General features: G+C 37.1%; 1 protein-coding gene across 5 annotated transcripts in view; it reads right to left on the reverse strand.

The window, feature by feature from the left end:
• Window positions 1-21,635, reverse strand: part of lrp1ba (low density lipoprotein receptor-related protein 1Ba) — a 304,606-nt gene that overhangs the window by 244,291 nt on the left and 38,680 nt on the right. For 4 of the 5 annotated variants that reach the window (XM_065244654.2, XM_065244653.2, XM_065244657.2 and 1 more), the window contains exons 2-3: window positions 19,667-19,780; window positions 12,989-13,126 (exon numbers count right to left, since the gene is read on the reverse strand). In XM_065244654.2, the coding sequence (XP_065100726.1) occupies window positions 12,989-13,126; window positions 19,667-19,780 (252 nt within the window). The remainder of the gene's footprint in view (window positions 1-12,988; window positions 13,127-19,666; window positions 19,781-21,635) is intronic. The other variant, XM_073813477.1, reaches the window with a different exon arrangement.

Raw genomic sequence — 21,635 nt, forward strand, 5'->3', positions numbered from 1 at the left:
TAACCCTCAATCGCTCCCATCATACTGTAATATGCCAACATTACCATAACTCAAGCTAATGTACGCACACCATCTGATGTTTTACCGGACAAATAAATGTTGCATTTATTTGATGAATTATAACATTTGGAGCTGTTAGCTGAGGGTTATGGCATACCAAAAACCTATTGTTAAAACATTGCTAAGCAGTTTGATGTATGCAAAGGCAAGCGATGCATAAACCCAAGGATGACTTCTTTTAAATGTGCCATGAGAGAGCCATCTTGAAATATAGATCAAATTAACCTCTGGTAACACTGTGTGGATAAACGTTGTTTTGTTTAGCAGTAAAGATATTTGCAAATTGCTCTTTTTTATGTAAGCCATTACCGGATGCCCTTTAATAACAGAGAATCATAATCATATCACTGTCTTATAATTGGAAAGTGTATACGTGGTCTTTGCTATGAGGAGATTTAGTTTACCGTGTCCCATTTGGGACGATACTACTCTTATAAAATTCATACAATTGACAACTGAGTATATAGTGTACATACAATGTAAAAAAGGCAGCATTTTGACGTGTTTAAGTTGACATAACTTATAAAAACAAGTTGAAATTGATAACTTAATTTTTTCAGTTAAAGTGGCATAAAAATGTTGATTTGATAAAAATAGACAGTGTAGTTTAAGTGTATGGTGTATACACGGCCCACAAATGTGTCCAATCCGGCCAGCATGATGATTTATTATTAAATATTAAATACATATTTTAAAAATCTTTTCACGTGGGATGCGGTAGTTGCTTGTGTCTCATTTAAATAGGAGACATGTGAAAAGCACACTGGGAATCACATTCGGAGCAATATTTTTCAGGAAATGTACAATGAAACATTAACAGCCAATCAAAATCCATTCTAATTTAAAGTGCTTTTACATTTAAAATGTGAAACTGCAGACAGCGAGCTTAAAATACACACAATGTTACTGTCCACTATTGTGACCGCTAATATAGTTAACGTTATAGTAATCTTTATGGTTTTTATTATTGGTGTGAATGAGCCTTATGTCTTTACACGCTTCAGTATAATAGTATTCAACACTAATAACATAACACAAGAACCAGAATGACCTATTCTACATTACGACTAACAATACCATGTACGTACATTTGATATCAGTACGCATAATTTTTCCATTAGCTAAACTATCTTCGCCAGTCCAAGCATAATAAGTTCCTAATGCTATGCTTAACTTAAGTAAAATGATGTTTCACCGGGGATCGTAAATAAATTGTAAGCACACGATGGCATTCCAATTATCGTACACCTTTGTTTACGGCGCGTGTGCTCATTATATAAAAGCCATCTTTTGTGTGCTGTTTCTTTGTGAATGCGTGTTTCTGTGTTTATTCACCTTGTTGTGTGGGCCGCCTTATTCAATTTCTTATATTCATTAGGGACTGCGCATGCAGGGGGGAAAACTGAGGCAAGTGTGTTATCACCATAGGGACATACAAAGGTAAAACACAAAGAATGTTTCCTGACTAACACCTGTAGTATGTAGTACACTCGAAGCCCATGAGAGATGAAGCATTACTTTCAAAGAGACCACGGTCGTGATTTACAATGCTTTTGGTGGTTTTGGCGTTGGATAAACATAGCGGTGGACATTCATGCTGCAACCGTCAATCCGGAAGAACCGAGAACGTTAACAGCGAATTGTTAAGCGGGAGATCAAAAGTGAGGGTGGATCAGATCAAGGACGTCTGATGTTTTTAGAGGCGAAACCACATTTTTGAAAAATTTTATTTGATACAGATCAAGCCGAATTGGATTCATGGAAACCTTTGGAGCTGTGGACATTTTATAGTCTAAAATGTATTTAACTGTAATGTCTACTAACCTAGTGTGAGTCAGCCAATTACTTTTGTGCAAGACCGGAGCATGTGTTGCGGCCACTGTGATTGGCTGTTGGCCACGCTTCAGACAAACCTTTCGTCAAGGGTTAACGCTTTCGCCCCGTGTGAATGTACCGTACATTATCACACTGCTACATTATTACACTGCTATTTATTTAAATCATGAGTAATGCTTTTGAATAGAGAAACTACACAGAATAAATGCTGGGTTATTTTCAATGTTGGGTCAAAAAGGGACTCAGTCCCAATTTCGAGCTAGTCAGGACTTTCCCGTCTTTGAAACTCATTCATGCCTGCCGCTACAGCCTTGACAACAGCGCGTGCCGAGAGCTGTTTTTCGTCTGAACTTCGATTGCGCATGAACAGCTGTCAGGCCTGTTACACGTCCTGAAGTTTGTTTTATCATTTGTACCCTTTGATTTGCGTTCAATTGCTGGAATTTACAGAGGCAGTGAAAGCGACTGAGTAGCAGGCTTCCAGAAACATACGCTGTGTACGCATGAGTGACAACGGACGGCGCAATTAATATAAAACAGCCGGCGAGCGAGGGATGAATCTATCACTCTTATTCCACAGGAGAGGAAAGAGATTTGTACATCTGTTCTGCTCAAATGAGGGTTTGTTTGCGAGTACATTCAGTTTAGACTCATTTGTTTGAATAAATCACTGTTATTAGTCTATATGCTATTACCTCTACTTCTGTATGTCTATGTTTATGTCAGTGTGGCATACTAGTTCAACAATACTACAAACTACGTTGAAACACTTGCTGTTTGACATGGAATAGATAGATAGGTTGGTAGGTAGATAGACAGACAGACAGACAGACAGACAGACAAGCAAGCAGACAGACAGACAGACAGACAGACAGACAAACAGACACCGCAGATAGATAGACAGACAGACACAGCGGATAAACAGACAGACAGACAGACAGATAGAGTAGACAGACAGACAGACACAGCGGATAAACAGATAGACTGACAGAAAGATAGAGTAGATAGACAGACAGACAAATAGGGCTGATAGACAAACAGATAGAGTAGATAGACTGACAGACACAGCAAAAAAACAGACAGACAGACTTAGCAGATAGACAGATCGAGTAAATAGACAGACAGACAGACAGACAGACAGACAGACACAGCAGATAGCCAGATAGTGTAGATAGACAGACAGATAGATAGAGTAGATAGACAGACACAGCAGAAAGACAGGCAGACAGACAGACAGACAGACAGGCAGGCAGGCAGGCAGGCAGACAGAAAGACAGACAGACAGACAGACAGATAGACAGATAGATAGATAGATAGACACAGCAGATAGACAGACAGACAGATAGAGTAGACAGACAGACACAGCAGATAGACAGACAGACAAATAGAGTAAACAAACAGACAGACAGACAGAAACAGTAGACAGACAGACAGATAAAGTAGATAGACAGACAAAGCAGACAGAGAGATAGAGTAGACAGACAGACACAGCAAATAGACTGACAGACAGATATAGTAGATAGAAAGACAGACAGACAAACAAATATAGAGTAGATAGATAGACAGACAGACAGACAGACAAATAGACAGACAGACACAGCAGATAGACAGATAGAGTAGACAGACAGACAGACAAACAGACAAATAGACAGACAGACACAGCAAATAGACAGATAGAGTAGACAGACAGATAGACAGATAGAGTAGATAGACAGACACAGCAGAAAGACAGACAGACAGATAGAGTAGATAGACAGACAGACAAATAGAGTAGACAGACAGACATACAGGCAGACAGACACAGCAGATAGACAGACAGACAGACAGATAAAGTAGATAGACAGACACAGCAAATAGACTGACAGACAGATAGAGTAGATAGAGTAGATAGACAGACAGACAGACAGACAGACAGACAGATAAATAGAGTAGAAAGACAGACAGATAGACAGATAGAGTAGATAGACTGACAGACACAGCAGAAAGACAGACAGATAGAGCAGATAGACAGACACAGCAGACAGACAGGCACAGCAGATAGACAGACAGAGACAGACAGACACAGCAGACAGACAGACAGAAATACAGACAAACAAACAGACAGACAGACAGACAGACAGACAGACAGACAGACAGACACAGCAAACAGACAGACACAGCAGACAGACAGATAGAGTAGACAGACAGACACGGCAGATAGACAGACAGACAGATAGAGTAGATAGACTGACAGACAGACAGACAGACAGACAGACAGACAGACAGACAGACAGACAGATAGAGTAGATATACTGACAGACACAGCAGAAAGACAAGCAGACAGATAGAGTAGATAGACAGATAGACAGACACAGCAGATAGACAGACAGACAGATATAGTAGATAGACAGATATACACAAAAGACAGGCAGACAGACAGGCAGGCAGACAGACAGACAGATAGACAAGCAGGCAGATAGGCAGGTCAACAGACAAATATATAGACAGACAAATACGATAGACATAAAAACACAGAGACAGACAGACAGACAGACAGACAGACAGACAGACAGACAGACAGACAGGCCAATATACAAATAGACAGACAGACAGACAGACAGATATTAAAGACAAATGAAGGAAATACAGACAACAGAGACAGGGAAGATAGACAGAAAGGCAGACAGACAAATTTATAGATACCATAGACATAAAACGCATAGACATAGATAGAAATAGACAGATTGACGGATGGACAGACAGCTATGCGGACAGGCAGACCGACACAGTTGATAGACTGAAAGGTCTAAAAAAGGTTGGGCAGACAGCCAGATACAGTAGATAGATACAGCAGATAGATAGACAGACGGGCAGACAGACAGATACAGTAGATAAACAAACAGAATGAAAGACAGACAGGCAGAGTAGATAAACAAACAGAATTATGGACAGATACAGCAGATAGACAGACAAATGAATGGAGAAAAATAGATACAGTAGATAGACAGACAGACATACACACACAGACAGGCAGACATACCGGTATACATTTTTAACCAATTGTGTATAAAAAAATCTATTTTAGAAATGCCTTGGCAGTCCATTCGAAAGGATTTAAAAATAAAAACTTTGTGAAATGTGGCAGGTAATCCAGGTATTTCATACAGAAAACCTTCAATGCTGTGGCACAGGATACATACTGCAATATGCAAAAGTAGTCTGCCCGTATGCCATTGCCATAATACCCACGGGTTTGTCTGAGAGAACGGACTGAGTTTAAACTCAAAATCCTTTGCTCAGGGTAACAGCAGGACACTGTGAAACTGTGGACAGAAAGAGACAGCAAAAAAAAAAAAAAACAAGAGTTCTGCCAGCAAGAGAGGGACACTCAGCACAATTTCAAGGTTACGGTCCGTGCTGTCACGAAGAAATAAAGTTTATGAGCTTTAGCATTTCCTTTGTGCTATAAATGTGGAGTCAATGGATGTGTGAAATAAGGGAGCTTTTCAAGCCCAGAGGGCAGGACGCCCATCCTTCATGTCTGGTGTAGTACAACATCAGACACAAATGACTAAATGATTGCGCAGTAAATTCAAAAAGACCTTTTGCCTGCGCCGGGATTTTATGGAAAGCCATTCGACTCGACTGAACTATCAGCGTACAAATGCACATATGGAAAATGTAGAATTGTGCTTGAGGAAGAAAAACATCTTTTTATTTACTGACATTTAAAATATGTCTATTTGTGGAAGCAACATATAGATGGATGCGTGTAATGACAATCATAGCAGATGTTTTACTTGTGTTACGAATCTTACTTTGTAAGCTTTTTTGGATAAGCCTCAGCTAAATGCTGTGCGTTTAGGCAAAAATGGTCAAAAAATGGCAAAAATGGTCCCTAGCTGTCACAGGGGCGGTACCCTTTCAAAAGAGTTCATATTAATACCTCAGGGGTACATATTGGTACCAAATGAATGCATATTTGTACTAAAAATGGCACATATTGGAAGCTTTTAAAAGGGTAATGCCCCAGTGACAACTAGCGACCATTTTTTGACCAATCAAATCCAAGACCCAACGAGCTCTCATTTTTGAGATGGTTGGAAATTTATGTGACTTTGGCCCAATGAGACTTCATTGTGGGCGTGGCTACCCACCAAATCTACACAGCGAATCTTCAGATCTTCCCAGCAAAAGCTTTGAAATGTGTGCGACGGGTGTATGAATGTGTGTTTTACAGTAATTAAATGTGCGACACTCCTTTTGTCTCAGCGTTGTTATCTCTCCCCCCGAACCCTTTGCTGTCTCTTGTTAAGTTATTCATTTCACACATCTACATCTAGTCAGTCTGACACCAGAACACTTCCTGAATAAAAATAAAAAAACATATAAGTCTTTATCAGGCGCACACGACCTTAATATAATCTGTGTGAGAAGAACCAATACATGGGAAACTATAAAGATAGGCAATCACATGGAAACACACACAGACAAAGCCCTTTATATTCTCTTTTTCGAGTGCCGCGGATGGTCACCCGAAGGCAAACTCCATTCCTCACTGACAAAACAAATCCCCACACAACTAGAAAAATAGCAAGGGTTTCAAAAAGCCATGCGGTGCTTCACAAGTTGAAAAATCTGTTTTTATTCCTTTTAGAAATACGAAGAACTTTGTCAAGGTTAGTTACCTGTTTACATGTCAAATAGCTGGCATACTGTTCACATGGTTTTAATATACAAGAGATTTTGGCAGTTTTGACCTAGAAGAATAGTTTCCTGCTTTAAAATTGCTTTAATGCAGTAAAATTCAACATAAAGAGGTATTTATCAGCATATAGGTTGAGGGTATGATCTTTACCAACAGCACTACATTGTATGATTTAATACACTGTAGCATTTTTGTCAAATCAACATATTTTTTTATGTTACTTTAACTTAAGTATGCTGATAAAGTTGAGAACCACTGGATTAAAGGGCACCTATTATGCAAAATCCACTTTTACAAGGCGTTTGGACATAATGTGTGTTGGCAGTGTGTGAACACAACCACCCTACAATGAACAAAAAAATCCACTCGCTCCTTGTTTTTTGTGAGGTCACATTGATAAAGCCCCACCCACTTACTGTCCTGCCTTACCATAGTTTCCATCCTCAGCAAGTTGTACTCTGTCCACTAGATACAGTTGTCTCAGACTGTATTAAAGGAAAACACCACCGTTTTTCCATATTTTACTATGTTCTTACCTCAAGTTAGACGAATAAATACATACCTATGTTTTTTCAATGCGTGCACTTAATCTTTGTACAGCGCGTCGTGAATGTGTTAGCATTTAGCCTAGCCCCATTCATTCCTTGGGATCCAAACGGGTGAATTTAGAAGCCACAAATCACTTTCATGTTTTCTCTATTTCAAGACTATTACACGAGTAAGTATGGTGGCACAAAACAAAGCGTGGTGATTTTTAAGCAGATAAAAAATGAGAACTATATTGTATGGCAGAAGAGCACTTAGTTTGCAGTATTTCGACCCTGGCGCGTAGTTTTTTTTTTGTACCACACTTACTCGTGTAATGACTCATGTAACAGTCTTTAAAGGTCACGTTCTTTCTGATCCCATTTTTGAAACCCTAGTTAGTGTGTAATGTTGCTAAAATAGCATAAATAATACCTGTAAAATGATAAAGTTCACGGCTCTCCTGATTGATGTCCTCAGGGCAACATTATGTTGACCCTCGGACAACATTTCAATCAACCAATCAGATTTCAGAAATAAGTTTGCAGTTTGTTTTAAGTTTAAGCTTACAACCAGGATTAGCTGTTTTTAGACCATTGTTTTTGACTTATCATGTCCTTCTGATTTTAGGGTTTGGTTATGGTTAGGGTTGGGTTTTGGGGTAGGTTTAGGTTTTATTTAGAAAAATTTTGTCCTTGGGTCAACACAATATGATGCCCTGAGGACATCAACCACTTGGCAAAATCAGTTCGAGCAAAGTTCACTGTGAGGCGATATATTTTCTTTAACAGAATTCGCCTTTCAAAGCCTACAGCCGGTTTGGACTACAGTCCTCTACTTCCTGCTTTAAAGGTGCAGTGTGTAATTTTTAGAAGGATCTCTTGACAAAAATGCTAAATAATATACAAAACTATATTATTAGTGGTGTATAAAGACCTTTCATAATAAACCGTTATGTTTTTATTACCTTAGAATGAGCCGTTTTTATCACCGAGGGTCCCCTTACGTGGAAGTCACGATTTTGTGCCGCCATGTTTCGACAGAAGCCCTTAACAGAGCCCTAAGTTGTCTCCAACATTGAGATGTTTTTCTGGAGGTGGCTACCGTAGCTTCTCTGTGCGAAAATGTACACACTACACCTTTAAGGGCTTCTGTAGAAACATGGCGGCACAAAATGGCGACTTCCACGTAAGGGGACCCTCGGTGTATGTAGATAAAAACATCTCATTTTAAGGTAATAAAAATATAACGGTTTATTATGAAAGGTCTTTATACACCACTAATAATATAGTTTTGTATATTATTTTGCATTTCTGTCAAAAGATCCTTCTAAAAATTACACACTGCACCTTTAATGACATTAGTAGAACAGTTTTTTCACTTAACTCTGCCCACAGAAATACGTCAGTCGCCAGCTAAGCTAACAGCAAGCTAAGCTGCTATCGAATCACAACACACAAAAACAAACTACACAATCACAACTCGATACGTATTTTTGAAAGAGGGACTTCATAGAACAAGGAAGACATCAGCCCGTTTTGAGGACAGTGAAAACAGCGTTATACAGATAAGTAAATTGTGTGTAGGGGTGGGCGATAAACCGGTAGACAAAATTAACCGGTAGAAATTTGTCAACCGGTAGAGATTTTGGACTATCGTTTCTATCGAGGTTACGTGCCCACGTCACGCTCCTGTGCGTGTGGTCGCGAAAACGTAACGTTTGTACACGTATTTAAGCACTGCAGTTTTAAAACAAGTTATTTTAAGCCATTGAAACACAGACAACAGATCTGTATGCGTGCGTTCTTTCTGTGTGTCAGGAGCGGACAAGTCGCGCAACCGCTACTCTTTCTGTCTGTGAGGAGCGCGCAAGTCGCGCGACCTCTGCTTATTAAGCTCGTGAGCATTTTTCCCGCTTTATTGGCCTTAAATACACATATGCGTCAAAATTCCCGTCTTTGCAAGCATCATCATAAACACGATCAGTAAGGTCTTAAGAGAAAGTAAACAGCTAAAAGAGAAAGCGCATGTGTAACAGTGTATTGGATCCGGACTTTGGTCTTAAAGGGGAAGTTACCTAATTTTGCTCCTGTCTGTCACTCGTGTTAATCAAACAGCATTGAGAAAAAAATCTCTCACTGCTCCTGATTAAATCACTTTTCTACCTTAAATAAAAATATATATAGGCCTATACATACATGCATAATTATTTATTATCATTCTTATTGACTGTGTATCTTCAGAGAGCTTGAGTTTTGTTTGTTTTTATCTTCTTTCTATGCTTGTATATGTTTTTTGTGAGAATTATGAACATTTCTATGGTATTAAAGATTTAAACCTTATTAAAACATAAAAAACTCTACCGTGATACATATCGTTATCATGATATAAAATTAATCCTATCGTGATAGAAGATTTTGGTCATATCGCCCACCCCTAATTGTGTGAAAAAAAAACATGCGTTTTTTACATGTGAAACATGAACACATGTTATATTGTGCACTGTAAACACAATCAAAGCTTCAAAAACACAGAAAGAACGGGAAAACATAGAAGTGTTTGGTGGCTTCTAAATTCATCCCTGTTTGGATCCTAAGGAATGAATGGGGCTAAGCTAAATGCTAACACATTCAAAACGCGCTGTACAAAGATTAAGTGCACGCATTGATAAAAGATAGGTATTTATTTATTCGTCTAAGTTGAGGTAAGAACATAGTAAAATATTGAAAAACGGTGGTGTTTTCCTTTAATCAGATCTATTTTAACTGAAAGCGCTCACTGTCTGTTTGTACTGTAAGGGAGTGAGGAGCTGTAGCTCATTTGCATTTAAAGGTACAGTCATGAAAACAGCGCATTTCTGCTTCCACAAAAAAAAAAGAAAAACGCATGCTTATACACTGTATAAAGTGAAAAGTTGGATAAAAATTTCTTCAATTAGTTTACCTATGGTTACCACAGTACAGTATGGCTACCGTTGTTTTTCTACCATTGTTTTTTTACTATGTCGCTTAACCATGTTTTTTTCAGTAAAAAGTTTAATGACTATAATTAAGTCATGTTTAATAACATTCATATCACAAAACAATACATTTAGTACATGAGTAAGACTTTCCTATGAATGCACTCGTAATGAATTGGAGTAGACCAAGATTTTAGCATTGTTTGCTAATACAAATATAACTAGGCTTATACTCAAAATAGGGTTAAGGATTTGAAAGGACCACAATTCATAAAAACCAGGAGGCATGCGTGACAACACACTAAAAAAACACACACAATTCGATTGATATTGTTTTTTCCCACCCACACAGCCTTGGTTATGTCAACAGAGGAGAAAAGCAATATCAAAGGGAGAGTTTATTACATTTTCATGAAAGATGCACATATCCATTGTGCAACGTACGAGAAGATGCATTTGTTAAATAAACAGGGTTAAACCGTAAGTCTAAAAATGGTAACTTTAATGAGAAACACAATTGTAAGTCTACGCCACGTGAACGTTCCAATAGTAAAAGCTGCGGAGGAAAAGCTATGGTCTCATTTTCTCTCTTTCCCTGTACCGTCCCAGATTCGAAAATACCTTGAGGAGCGAGAGCTGATATCTGCTCAGCGGACTTGTAATGTAAATTATGAATGTTTAGTTATGACAGGTGCGCGGAGGGCGATCCTAAACCGCTCCAACACGCTCCTCTGGAGAACCTCTAACATCCATAACTGCCGTCCCGCAATGCAAATTTTTATTTCCTTTGAAACCAGACCAAGACTAAGATTGAGAAGTACATAAAACGTAAAGCAGGGTAAAAAGCATAACATCGTATGCGCAGTTCACCTCAAGGTGAAGCTGATAAATACCTCCATATGTTCATTTATTACGGCCATAATTAAACACGCGCGGACGCGAGCGACGTAGCTCATGTGTCTCGGCGGTTAAGAGCGCCCTGGTGCAATACATCAAATCCTTTAGATGTTACTAGGCTTGGTTTCAATATAAATCTTTGGGCTTCCTCTTGTCTACACCGCAATGTCAAATAATGCGATCTTCACTTCATCATGAGCAGCAACAGTAATTGCCACTTAGCGGAAAGCCATTACTACATTAAGCTAACTGCGCTTATCTCTCCAAACAGACTTTAAACGCTTGCACTTTTGCCGCGGTAATGTCGAACACACTGTAAAAAGCTTAAATTATATTTTGTAGTCTTGACGTTTGATTTTGCAAACATTGCAAAACTGGCTATTGGGCATCAAGAAAGACTTTTGTCTTTTATTTCTCTCCGAAGCACCCTTTATCGGACAACAACATATCACATTTTCTAAGCTTGTTTTGACATACTGCCAGCATTTGGGGACTTTTGGTTACCACAAGCACTTCAAGTTATGACCATCAACACAAATTCAATTTTGACAGACTGTCAAGTCACAAAAAAAAATACAGTTTTTGCAACGTTCGTGCATCAAACATTTTCTCTTGCTATCTCAAATACCAGATTTTTTTTTTTAATAATCTGAACATCTAAAGTTTTTTATTTTAAAAGCGCTTTTGAAATGAAAGAGCTTGATGTACTATAAAAACAAACCATGCCTTTCAAAACTCAAAGCTGAACTTGCCATAAAAGCTTTACTGTAGCTACAACTCACAATTATGCGCCCATATTTGCACAACGGCGAAGCATATTTGATCACAGTAAATTGGGGGAAAGTCTGTCGAAACTTTAACCGTTGTTTGCTGTAGTTTGGCGTCTGTCACTCTGCGTGACCTTCTGAAGCAACTCAGCGTCAGAAACAAGCGACTGAAGTTTATTTTTAATAAGGTCCCTTGTCGTTTCGGTCTGATCTTAACAGTCTCAATGGCACATTTCAGCAAAGACTGTTTCATGAATCGGTATAATTTTAACAATAGACAAAATGTGACCTAGCCTCTGAATAAATATAGACTGATACATGTTGTTCCTATGTAAAAAAAGTTACAATGTTTCAAAACAAAAGTTGGCAATGCTCGTTTTCTATACAAAAAGAGTAAATGGGGAATGCAGGTTTTAGTCAGTTACTCTCTGCCAAACATCTGCATTTGTGTTTCAAGAAGAAAGTCAACCAGGTCTAAAACTATGCGAAAGTGAATAACAAAAATACAGAATTTTTGGGAGGTGTACTGTCCCTTTAAGAGCCAAATCCGTTTTCATATGCTGTAAAAATTTCTTGTTGCACTTACATCTTTAAGTTTAACTAATTTCAACTTTCTTGACTAGTGAAAAGTGGGATCAACCATCCTGAACTCACAAGAATTCATACATATTTTTACGAGTTGGCTAATTTACGAGAAATTATTCGTGCAAAAACATACGATTATCATAAAAAAAACAATAACGAAACCCTGCACCTAACCCCACCCCTAATCCCAACGTCATAGGGGTCAAGGCAAATCGTTAAAAAATGTACGAATGTGGCCGTATAAAATAATACGAATAAGCCACATTTTTCACATTCAACTAATTTTTCAACTTAAAATTTTTACCTAAAGTCAATTAAAATATATATATATTTCTTTTTAAGTGCTACCAATTGAAATAATATTTTAAGTTGATCCAACTTTTCACTTTTTAAAGTGTAGTGAGGAGTTGCTATAAATAATAAAATAAATATGAAATAACTCAAGCTAATTCAACTTATTTTTTATTTTTTATATTTTTAATATTTTTTGCAACTTCTCACTTGAAACTCCTTACACGACTGATGAAATTAATTGTAATTTCAAGTTGATTACACTTAAGTGCAACAGTATTTTTTACAATGTACCAATCTACTAAAACTTTGAAATTAAACAATGCATACAACTTTCGCAATGCAGACTTTTTTCAAATGGAGGATTTTGCCAAAACTCACCACGACAGTGTACGCCCTCGTCGTAACCGTCCTCACAATCCCGTACTCCGTTGCAGAGTTTACTGTAATGAACACATCTGTGGGTGCCCAGACACTGCAGATGATTGACAGGACATCTTATCTTTACCTGCTGCAAGCCTAGAATAGACAGAGAAATAGTTGACCAACACAGCTTTAAAGGGCACCTATTATGCAACATCCACTTTTACAAGGTGTTTGGACATAATGTGTGTTGGCAGTGTGTGAACACAACCACTCTACGATGAAAAAAATCCACCTGCTCCTTGTTTTTGATCCTCATTAAAACAAAGCAATCTCATTAGGCATGCCGTTTCAATTTTCTTATCAATGTGAGGTCACTTTGATAAAGCCCCGCCCACTTACAGTCCTGCATTACCATAGTTTCCACCCTCAGCGAGTTGTCGGTCTTAGTACACGATGTTACTACAGAAGAGTCAAGTTTTACATAGGAAAAATATTGAAACTCTGGATATTTTTAGCACGATGCTAATGGTCTAATCAGATTCAATGGATTATGCTAAGCTATGCTAAAAGCGGTACCGCCAGACCCGGAGATCGGCTGAATGGATTCCAAAACAGTAAAAATCTAATGTTTAACTCTAGGGGAACTGAAAAATTTGCATATTTTCAAAAAAAAGTGTCCCTTTAAGCACCAAAGACTTTTGCATATCATGCCATCTCGTGAATCGTGAATGGCTTGACATTTCATGAGAGTGACAGTACAGAACTGTCCACTGCCAAAACCTCCACGCAACGAAAGTGGCCCGAGCTACACCTGACTTCTTAATTTCCAATTTCCTTGTAACTTGGTTTATCTCCAAGAGTTTCGGAGAATAGAATCATATACACAGGTTTCCCCCCAAGGCTTTTCCCAGCGGACCGCTGCTCCACTTTCATAATCCCGGTAAAAAACGAATACGTAATTTAACAAATAGGAGAATTGTTTAAAAATATCTCACGTCCCTCTCTTTCTCTCAGGGTCTCTGTATCTCATGAGATGTTCAGAAGTATATAGGCGGCAGAAGACGAAAGCACAAAATCTGGAGGGTGATGCAACCTCATTAATTCAGCACTATTCTATTGTTTTATCCTTTCTTTGATGGTGTTGACCGTGGCCGCCCTCCAGCCTTACACAGGGTATTATCGAGGAGGTCTTGCTTAAACACTTTTGATTAATTTTTATGAAACAACCAGAGGCGTAAATGATGGATTTTGAGAACCTGACCACTTGGTGCAAAGCCATTCCCTCGTGGTTGGCCGACGGCACCCCCTTAAAATGCATGCAATGTATGCTTAATGGCTATTATTTTAAGACATCTATAAAATTGGTATGCACACTGTAAAAGTAGAAGTTGGATCAACTTAAAAAATGACTTCAATGGGTAACATCTAAAATCTAAAGTTTTCTCATTTAAATGCACACGGATTCTGATTTGCTGTCGATGATTACTATTAAAATGATCCCAATGTTATCCTTCATATCCTTTGGTATAGCGTATTATAGAACTGTAAAAAAAATATTTTGCACTTATATTGACAAGTGATCAATGTCATCTTTATTTTATAAGTTACGGCAACTCGTCACTGGTCAATACAATTGACTTTTAAATTCAAGTTAATTCAACTTAAAAATTTAAGTGCAAAAAGATTTTTTTACAGTGCAGCTTATTAGCTCTGTATTGTATGAAAATACAAGGAAAGAGTTTCTAATTCACAGATGGTTCTTCAAAAAAGAAAAGTGACGAAGCCATCAAAGAAATCACAGCTGTACATGCGTTGATAAGCAGGAAGGCAAATGAGTGAGCGTTTATAAATGAAAACACACTTTATAGACAAAAGTCTATTCAAAGATTGAACTTATTTAAACCAGCTGTCTTGTAGTCATCAAACTTACATGATTAATGAAGCTTGCAAAATACAGACAGGCAAAATAACTTTAAAGGGGCAATGAATCTGTCGATATTATTGTTTTATACTGTTGTCTGAGGTCTACATATGATGTTCGTGTGGTTTTTACAATCAAAAACATCAAAAGCAATAAGTAATAGGCTATTTTCTAACATGGTTCTGATGCTGTCTGGAGAAAAGCTTTGTTTGAAGGGGCGGGCTGCATTGAAGACCTGGACGTAAATGCCCACTGCTATGATTGGACAACTTCATTTCCCGTCATTACATGTGGGGAAATGTTTTGAAAAAATTAATTTGTAAAAATAGCAGTCGAGCACATATATGTTTGATCCACAAAAGATTCTGGGTGCTAAAGATGATACACATAAATGACGATACGTATAGTAAAGTATAAATAAACCTTTAAACTCGACGCGACTAAATTACCGTATACAACACACGCATCAGAATCTAAACTGCGGCTGATAAATCCTTATCAATAACTTTGTATATTTCTATTGTGCTAGTGAGGTTGCTCTTACATACACGTAATGTTACATCCCGCAGTTATATGATAAAAAAGTTTTGTTGACTGTTGAACCTTTCAAACGCAACTTGCCTAAATTATCAGAATTAAAATTGCGCCTGGTAAGTCCTTCTTTATCAATAACTTTGTATATTTCTACTGTTATATTAGAGTGGTATTGTTAAGTGTTGCACCTTTATTAATCATTTAATGTTTTTTAGTAAATTAAAACAGTCAAACACGTGTTTAGACACAGATGTTACGACATCTCTTACAAAGCAAAAGAGAAACACAGTAACTTTATCTTAAATAAAGTAAAATGTTTTACTTGTTGTATCATTCCTGTCAGATGCAATATTAGTTGTGCTTTTAATCATGATCTGCAAATCCAGCACCGACTTGTGGCTTATTTGAATGAATCTGCGGTGCACAAAGTAAACAAACACTCCCCACGCGAGCTGGAACTTCTTCAAAAACAAACTTTAACCACGCATTCCTAATGTTATGTTCCGAGCCTCCGAGTTAAGCAGCGTTTTTGTTGTTCCTAGACAGTTCTTCCACAACCAAACACTCATAAATACTCATAACAGATCACCGCGTCAAAATAAAAGTCTCTCCGAAAATTTTTATTTAAAAGTCATTCTGGTAACATTTGGCTATCTTTAAAGACATGTTTACTGATTGTTGAGACATTGCATGGTTTGCTTTGCCCCTGGCACACACGTGTGTCACGCGAAGCTGTGGGCGGGGCTACAAAAGTGGTCGTTGTATTTAGGTTTGGGGAGGAGTTTCAATTCTACTCTGACGTCATATTTCGGCACATTCCTAAATAGACCATTTTCCTGGCTTGGTGCCAAAAAATTGTTATATTTCAGTAGCACAGACGTTTTCAGTTTTGAAACTTGCAGGATGTTCATTTAAGTATGATGACCTCATATATAACAAATTATCAAGTTAATATTGATTGTTTGATTCACCGCTACTTTAATTAAATTAAAGTATGACTGGTGCGATTTTACGATACTTCATGTTCAACTTTACGTCATGCTTCGCCGAAAGCAACTGACCTCAGCGGTTATCTGATTTCATGAATGCGCTTTCTACATCCAATATTTTTACAAAGAAAATGCTGACAAACAATCAAAATATTTGATTTTCTCTTTATATTTCTCAGAATGGTGAAACTGAAAGAGTGTATTACAACTTATAAAAACTGCAGAGCACTTCAAAAAAAAAATTCTCTTTTTACTGTAGCTTTTGATTTCTTGCTATTTCTCATTAAGCTATATGGTCATTTTCAAAGAAGCACAAGGCAAAGGTTTTCAAGGATCTCCAGAAAAGAGAGAGAGAGAGAGGCGGATAATACCGCTCCATCATATGCACTATGCAACCACAGCACTGCCATTTAGTGCGGAGATCAGCTCATTTGCATTTTAAAGGACACACCCAAAAACAGCACATTTTTGCTCACCCCTACAAAGTGGCAAATTTAACATGTTATAATAAATTATCTATATGCTATTTTGAGCTAAAACTTCACATATGTACTCTTGGGACACAAAGATTTATTTGACATCTTAAAAAAGTCTTGTAAAATGTCCCTTTTAAATAAAAATTAAATTTAAATTAAGAGGGCAACAGGTGACATGAATCAAACAAGGGGCAGGGTCAAAAGACGAGACATGAGAAGCACACAGCCCAAACGAAAGGCCATGTGCCACCACACAAAACATGGGCCTGTCGTGATCCTGCTTCAAGACTAAAGTAAAACAAGGACAAGAGGGCCGATTCATGACAAAAGGCATTTAAAAAATCCCTTCACATTTGCCATAAATTATAAGAAGTGGTACAATTGCGTGCGGCTTAAAGAAATTAAAATCTCATTGACATGGGTCGCAAAGGATATCTACTGAAAGTGTACAAAACAGCCTCCTGGTAATGTGACATCCGATTAGAACTTCTGAAATGAGTTTATTCAAATGAATATGCAGCTTTATAACACAGGTTTAATTGGTTTGTGACCTTTGTAATGATATTTAATTTAAATTGCTGTATGTCCTTCAAAACCAATTTAGAGAAACTGAAATACAATGAAGAACAAAGCTCATACTAAAACTCACAAAGCTACAGTTAAAGAACAGGTTCCTTTAATTGGTAATGAATAGGTCACGCACGCAGCAAGATTATATATATACACAGTATTTCAGCAGTAACAACATAAACAAAATGGCTTTCAAAAGCATATCAAAAATTACACTTGAGCTAACGTTACTATTTAAAATGAATGTATACAATTTTAACTACAGGTCGGCTGCCAAACCTCCCTTTACAAAGCAGTGACCCATGATCGCCGTCTTCCCTCGTCTTTAGGAAACCAATACATTTGTTATTTTTGATAGGGTATTTGTCCCAGAGTTAAGTTTAGCCACTAACCAGACCATTAAACAAAGACCTGAAGTTAAGTTCCGTCCAATACAATTTATTTTTCTAAATGGATCAAATAATGAAGCAAAAGCGATGATAAGAGCTCAGAATAGATAGGAACTTATTCTGTAACGCATGTGTGATGTATGTAAGTTAAGGCATGTGTGATGTGTGGGGTTCTTTAATGCATATATGATGTATATGAGTTTATATAATTCATATGTGATGTAGGTGAGGTAATATGATGCATATGGGATGTATATGAGGTTATAAAATGGATATGTGATGTATAAGAGGTTATATGGCACATTTGTGATGTATATGAGGTTATATAATTCATACGTGATGTAGGTGAGTTTATATGATGCATATGGAATGTATGTGAGGTTATAAAATTGATATGTGACGTATAAGAGGTTATATGGCACATACGTGATGTATACGAGGTTATATAATGCATATGCAATGTATATAATAATGCACATATGATACATGTACGGTTATAAAATGGATATGATGTAAAAGAGGCTATATGACACACATGTTTTGTATATGAGGTAATGTGAGATATATGTCATGTAATGTATGTAAGGTTCTAAAACTCATATGTGAAGTATATGAGATTATATAACTCTCTTGTGATTTATATTCAGTTACATGATGCATATATAATGTATAAAAGGTTATATGACGCATACATGATGTATATGAGGTTATATAATGCATGTATGGGGTTCTTTAATGCATATGTGATGTATATGAGGTTATATAATTCATATGTGATGTAGGTGAGGTTATATGATGCATATGGGATGTATATGAGGTTATATAATGATGCATATATGATATACTGTATGTAAGGTTATAAAATGGATATGATTTAAAAGAGGTTATATGACACATATATTTTGCATATGAGGTAATCTGATGGTATATGATGCATATATAATGTATATAAGGTTATATGATGCATACTGTTTGTGATGTACATGAGGTTTTGTGACATATGTGTGATGTATATAAGGTTACATAACACATATCTGATGTGTGAGGTTCTATAACACCATATGGGATGTATATGAGGTTATATAATGATGCATATATGATATACTGTATGTAAGGTTTTAAAATGGATATGATTTAAAAGAGGTTATATGACACATATATTTTGTATATGAGGTAATCTGATGGTATATGATGCATATATAATGTATATAAGGTTATGTGATGCATATGTGATGTACATGAGGTTTTGTGACATATGTGTGATGTATATAAGGTTATGTAACACATATGTGATGTGTGAGGTTCTATAACATGTAAATGTGTGAGGTTCTATAAAAAACGTAAATGAGGTTATATAATTCATACGTCATGTAGGTGAGGTTATGTGACATATGTGACATATATTAAATTACATTTAGACATTTAGCAGACGCTTTTATCCAAAAAGCACACAAGGACACAAAAAAGCATATATGAGGTTAAATCATACATACCTGTAGGTGACGTATGTGAGGTTATATAATGCATATATGCGTATATAAAGTTATGAAAAATGCATATGTGATGTATGTGAGGTTGTGACATATATGTGACATACTCATAAAAAGAGGAAAACAATAAAGCGTATATGAGGTTATATGGCGCATATGTGATGTATATGAGGTTACATAATGCACATGTGATGTATTTGAGGTTGTGACATATATGTGAAGTACTCACAAAAATTAGGAAACAATATACCGGTAGCGTATATGAGGTTATATGACGCATATGTGATGTATATGGGGGAAATGTGTCTTGTTTGATGGACTTACATATGGTTGGTGATTCATCAGAACCATCAGAGCAGTCAAGCTCTCCGTCACAGAGCCAACTTTCAGAAACACAGCTGCGTCTGTCGGCACACGAAAACTCTCCGGCGTCACACACTGGAGGAAGGAATGAGGAGATGAGGTGGGGAGAAAAGTTAAATGAGAGCTCATGAATGAGATGTCAAACAGTGTTCATTATGTTTGTGTCGAGCATGATATATTATTATAGACAGATGAGTATGATACACTTTTACGGAAAATGTAAGCACCGAATATGGGTTGACAGTTTAATGATTGATACAGCGCATATTTGTGGTGTTTATGTTGATGTAGCAAATGGCAACTCAACGCAGCACGTTCATTATTTATTAAGGCAATTCATGCAAATGAGCCGCATATTAAAATGTAGTCTGTTTTGTTTTATCTTCTGTAGCTTTGTTCTGTTTTCTTTTATGAATGAGATCACGCAACCTGTTCACGTTGGCACCTTGTACCGATTTTTTTTGCACCAGAATTGTGGTTTGTGATCGTAATAAAAATCCGAAACCATAAACAAAAAGTTATGCTTAAAAACAAAGATGACCTAAGTTTGAAAAAAAAAAACAGACTGATCTCACGAGAATTCGTACGTATAGGCTAATTTGTATAAATTCGTACAAAGTGAATCGTATAAAAACATACGATTATTAACAATACTAAATCCCACTCTTAACACCAACATCACAGGGCAAAAGCAAATCGTACAAAAAAATACAAATGTGGTCTTATGAATTAACTAACCCCGTAAAATATGTACGAATTGCCATTAAATAACGTTGTAAAATCCAATACAGCAGCTTTCATAACTTGAAATCAAGTAAAAAAATGCACACTGAACAAGTGCATTACAGCTTTACAGATAACAGAAAGACACTTGTATTGCATGAAATACTTTGTGAGACAGCATTCGGTCTAAACCCAAACCGTCTTGGTAATCACTTGAATTGCTTTGCATTTTTATTTCGCCTGTAAACAATTCCGAGCCCCAGCAGAGATGGACGCAACAAAGTACGCAGATGAAGGTGGAGATGGATTTCGTACATCAGACGGCGTCTTTTTTCGCATTAAAGGCGGTTCAAAAAACACAAAAGGAGCTCGGGAGACGCGGCGGGAAGCTAGAAGCCTTTCAGGTCGGGAAATGCAAGCGAGCGCATTTCCATAACAGTACGACGTGAAGACTCAAAGAGATCCGTTTCTGGTCTCCTGTAGTGTAGATGGGCAGGGCGGTTTTAAGAGTAAATGCAGAGTGCTTCGTGTTTACAGCGGCTCGCGACTCTAAATCCAAATTGCACTCGTCGAGATGACAAGGCGGCTACCAATGAAGATATGAAGTTCAAAGGGAGATGTTTTGTTGAACGACTGCATGGACGAAAACATGTTTTGGGTTGTGAGTCAATATATACTGTGGAAACAGCTTTCAACTCTTTAAACCAAATATCTGTAGATGGAAAAGCACTCTTTTTTTGGCAACATATGTACACTGCGGGATGTTGGAAGGAACATCATATTTGCAAGACATTAAAATGCTAGTGGTTGTCATAGTTTGTGACTCAATTATAACAGATATATCATGTAGCCCAGGACATATTATATAGCAGAGTATTTTAAAATTGAATATGAAAATGAAAAAATTCTCCCAGGTTTGAGTCTTAGTTGCACCAGTATTTACTTTTAAAATACTTTTGTGGTTTAAAAGTATTAAAGGTATTTAATCTTTAAATAAATATTATTTAAATTTATGGCTGTGTACACAAAACTATGTATGACTGCAAAAAACTTTATAGCACGTTGGAGGTTTGGAGCACTTTTATGATCCTTTCACAGTGTTTTCAGGAAATTTTAGAACTTAAATCCAGCAGTAATCATTCATTTTTATTAGATGATAAATGGTTGCCAAGATATTCGTAAAGAAATTCACTTTCTGCGTTTCAGA

Source organism: Paramisgurnus dabryanus, chromosome 24 (genome assembly GCF_030506205.2).
Source record: "Paramisgurnus dabryanus chromosome 24, PD_genome_1.1, whole genome shotgun sequence".
Lineage (NCBI taxonomy): Eukaryota > Metazoa > Chordata > Actinopteri > Cypriniformes > Cobitidae > Paramisgurnus > Paramisgurnus dabryanus.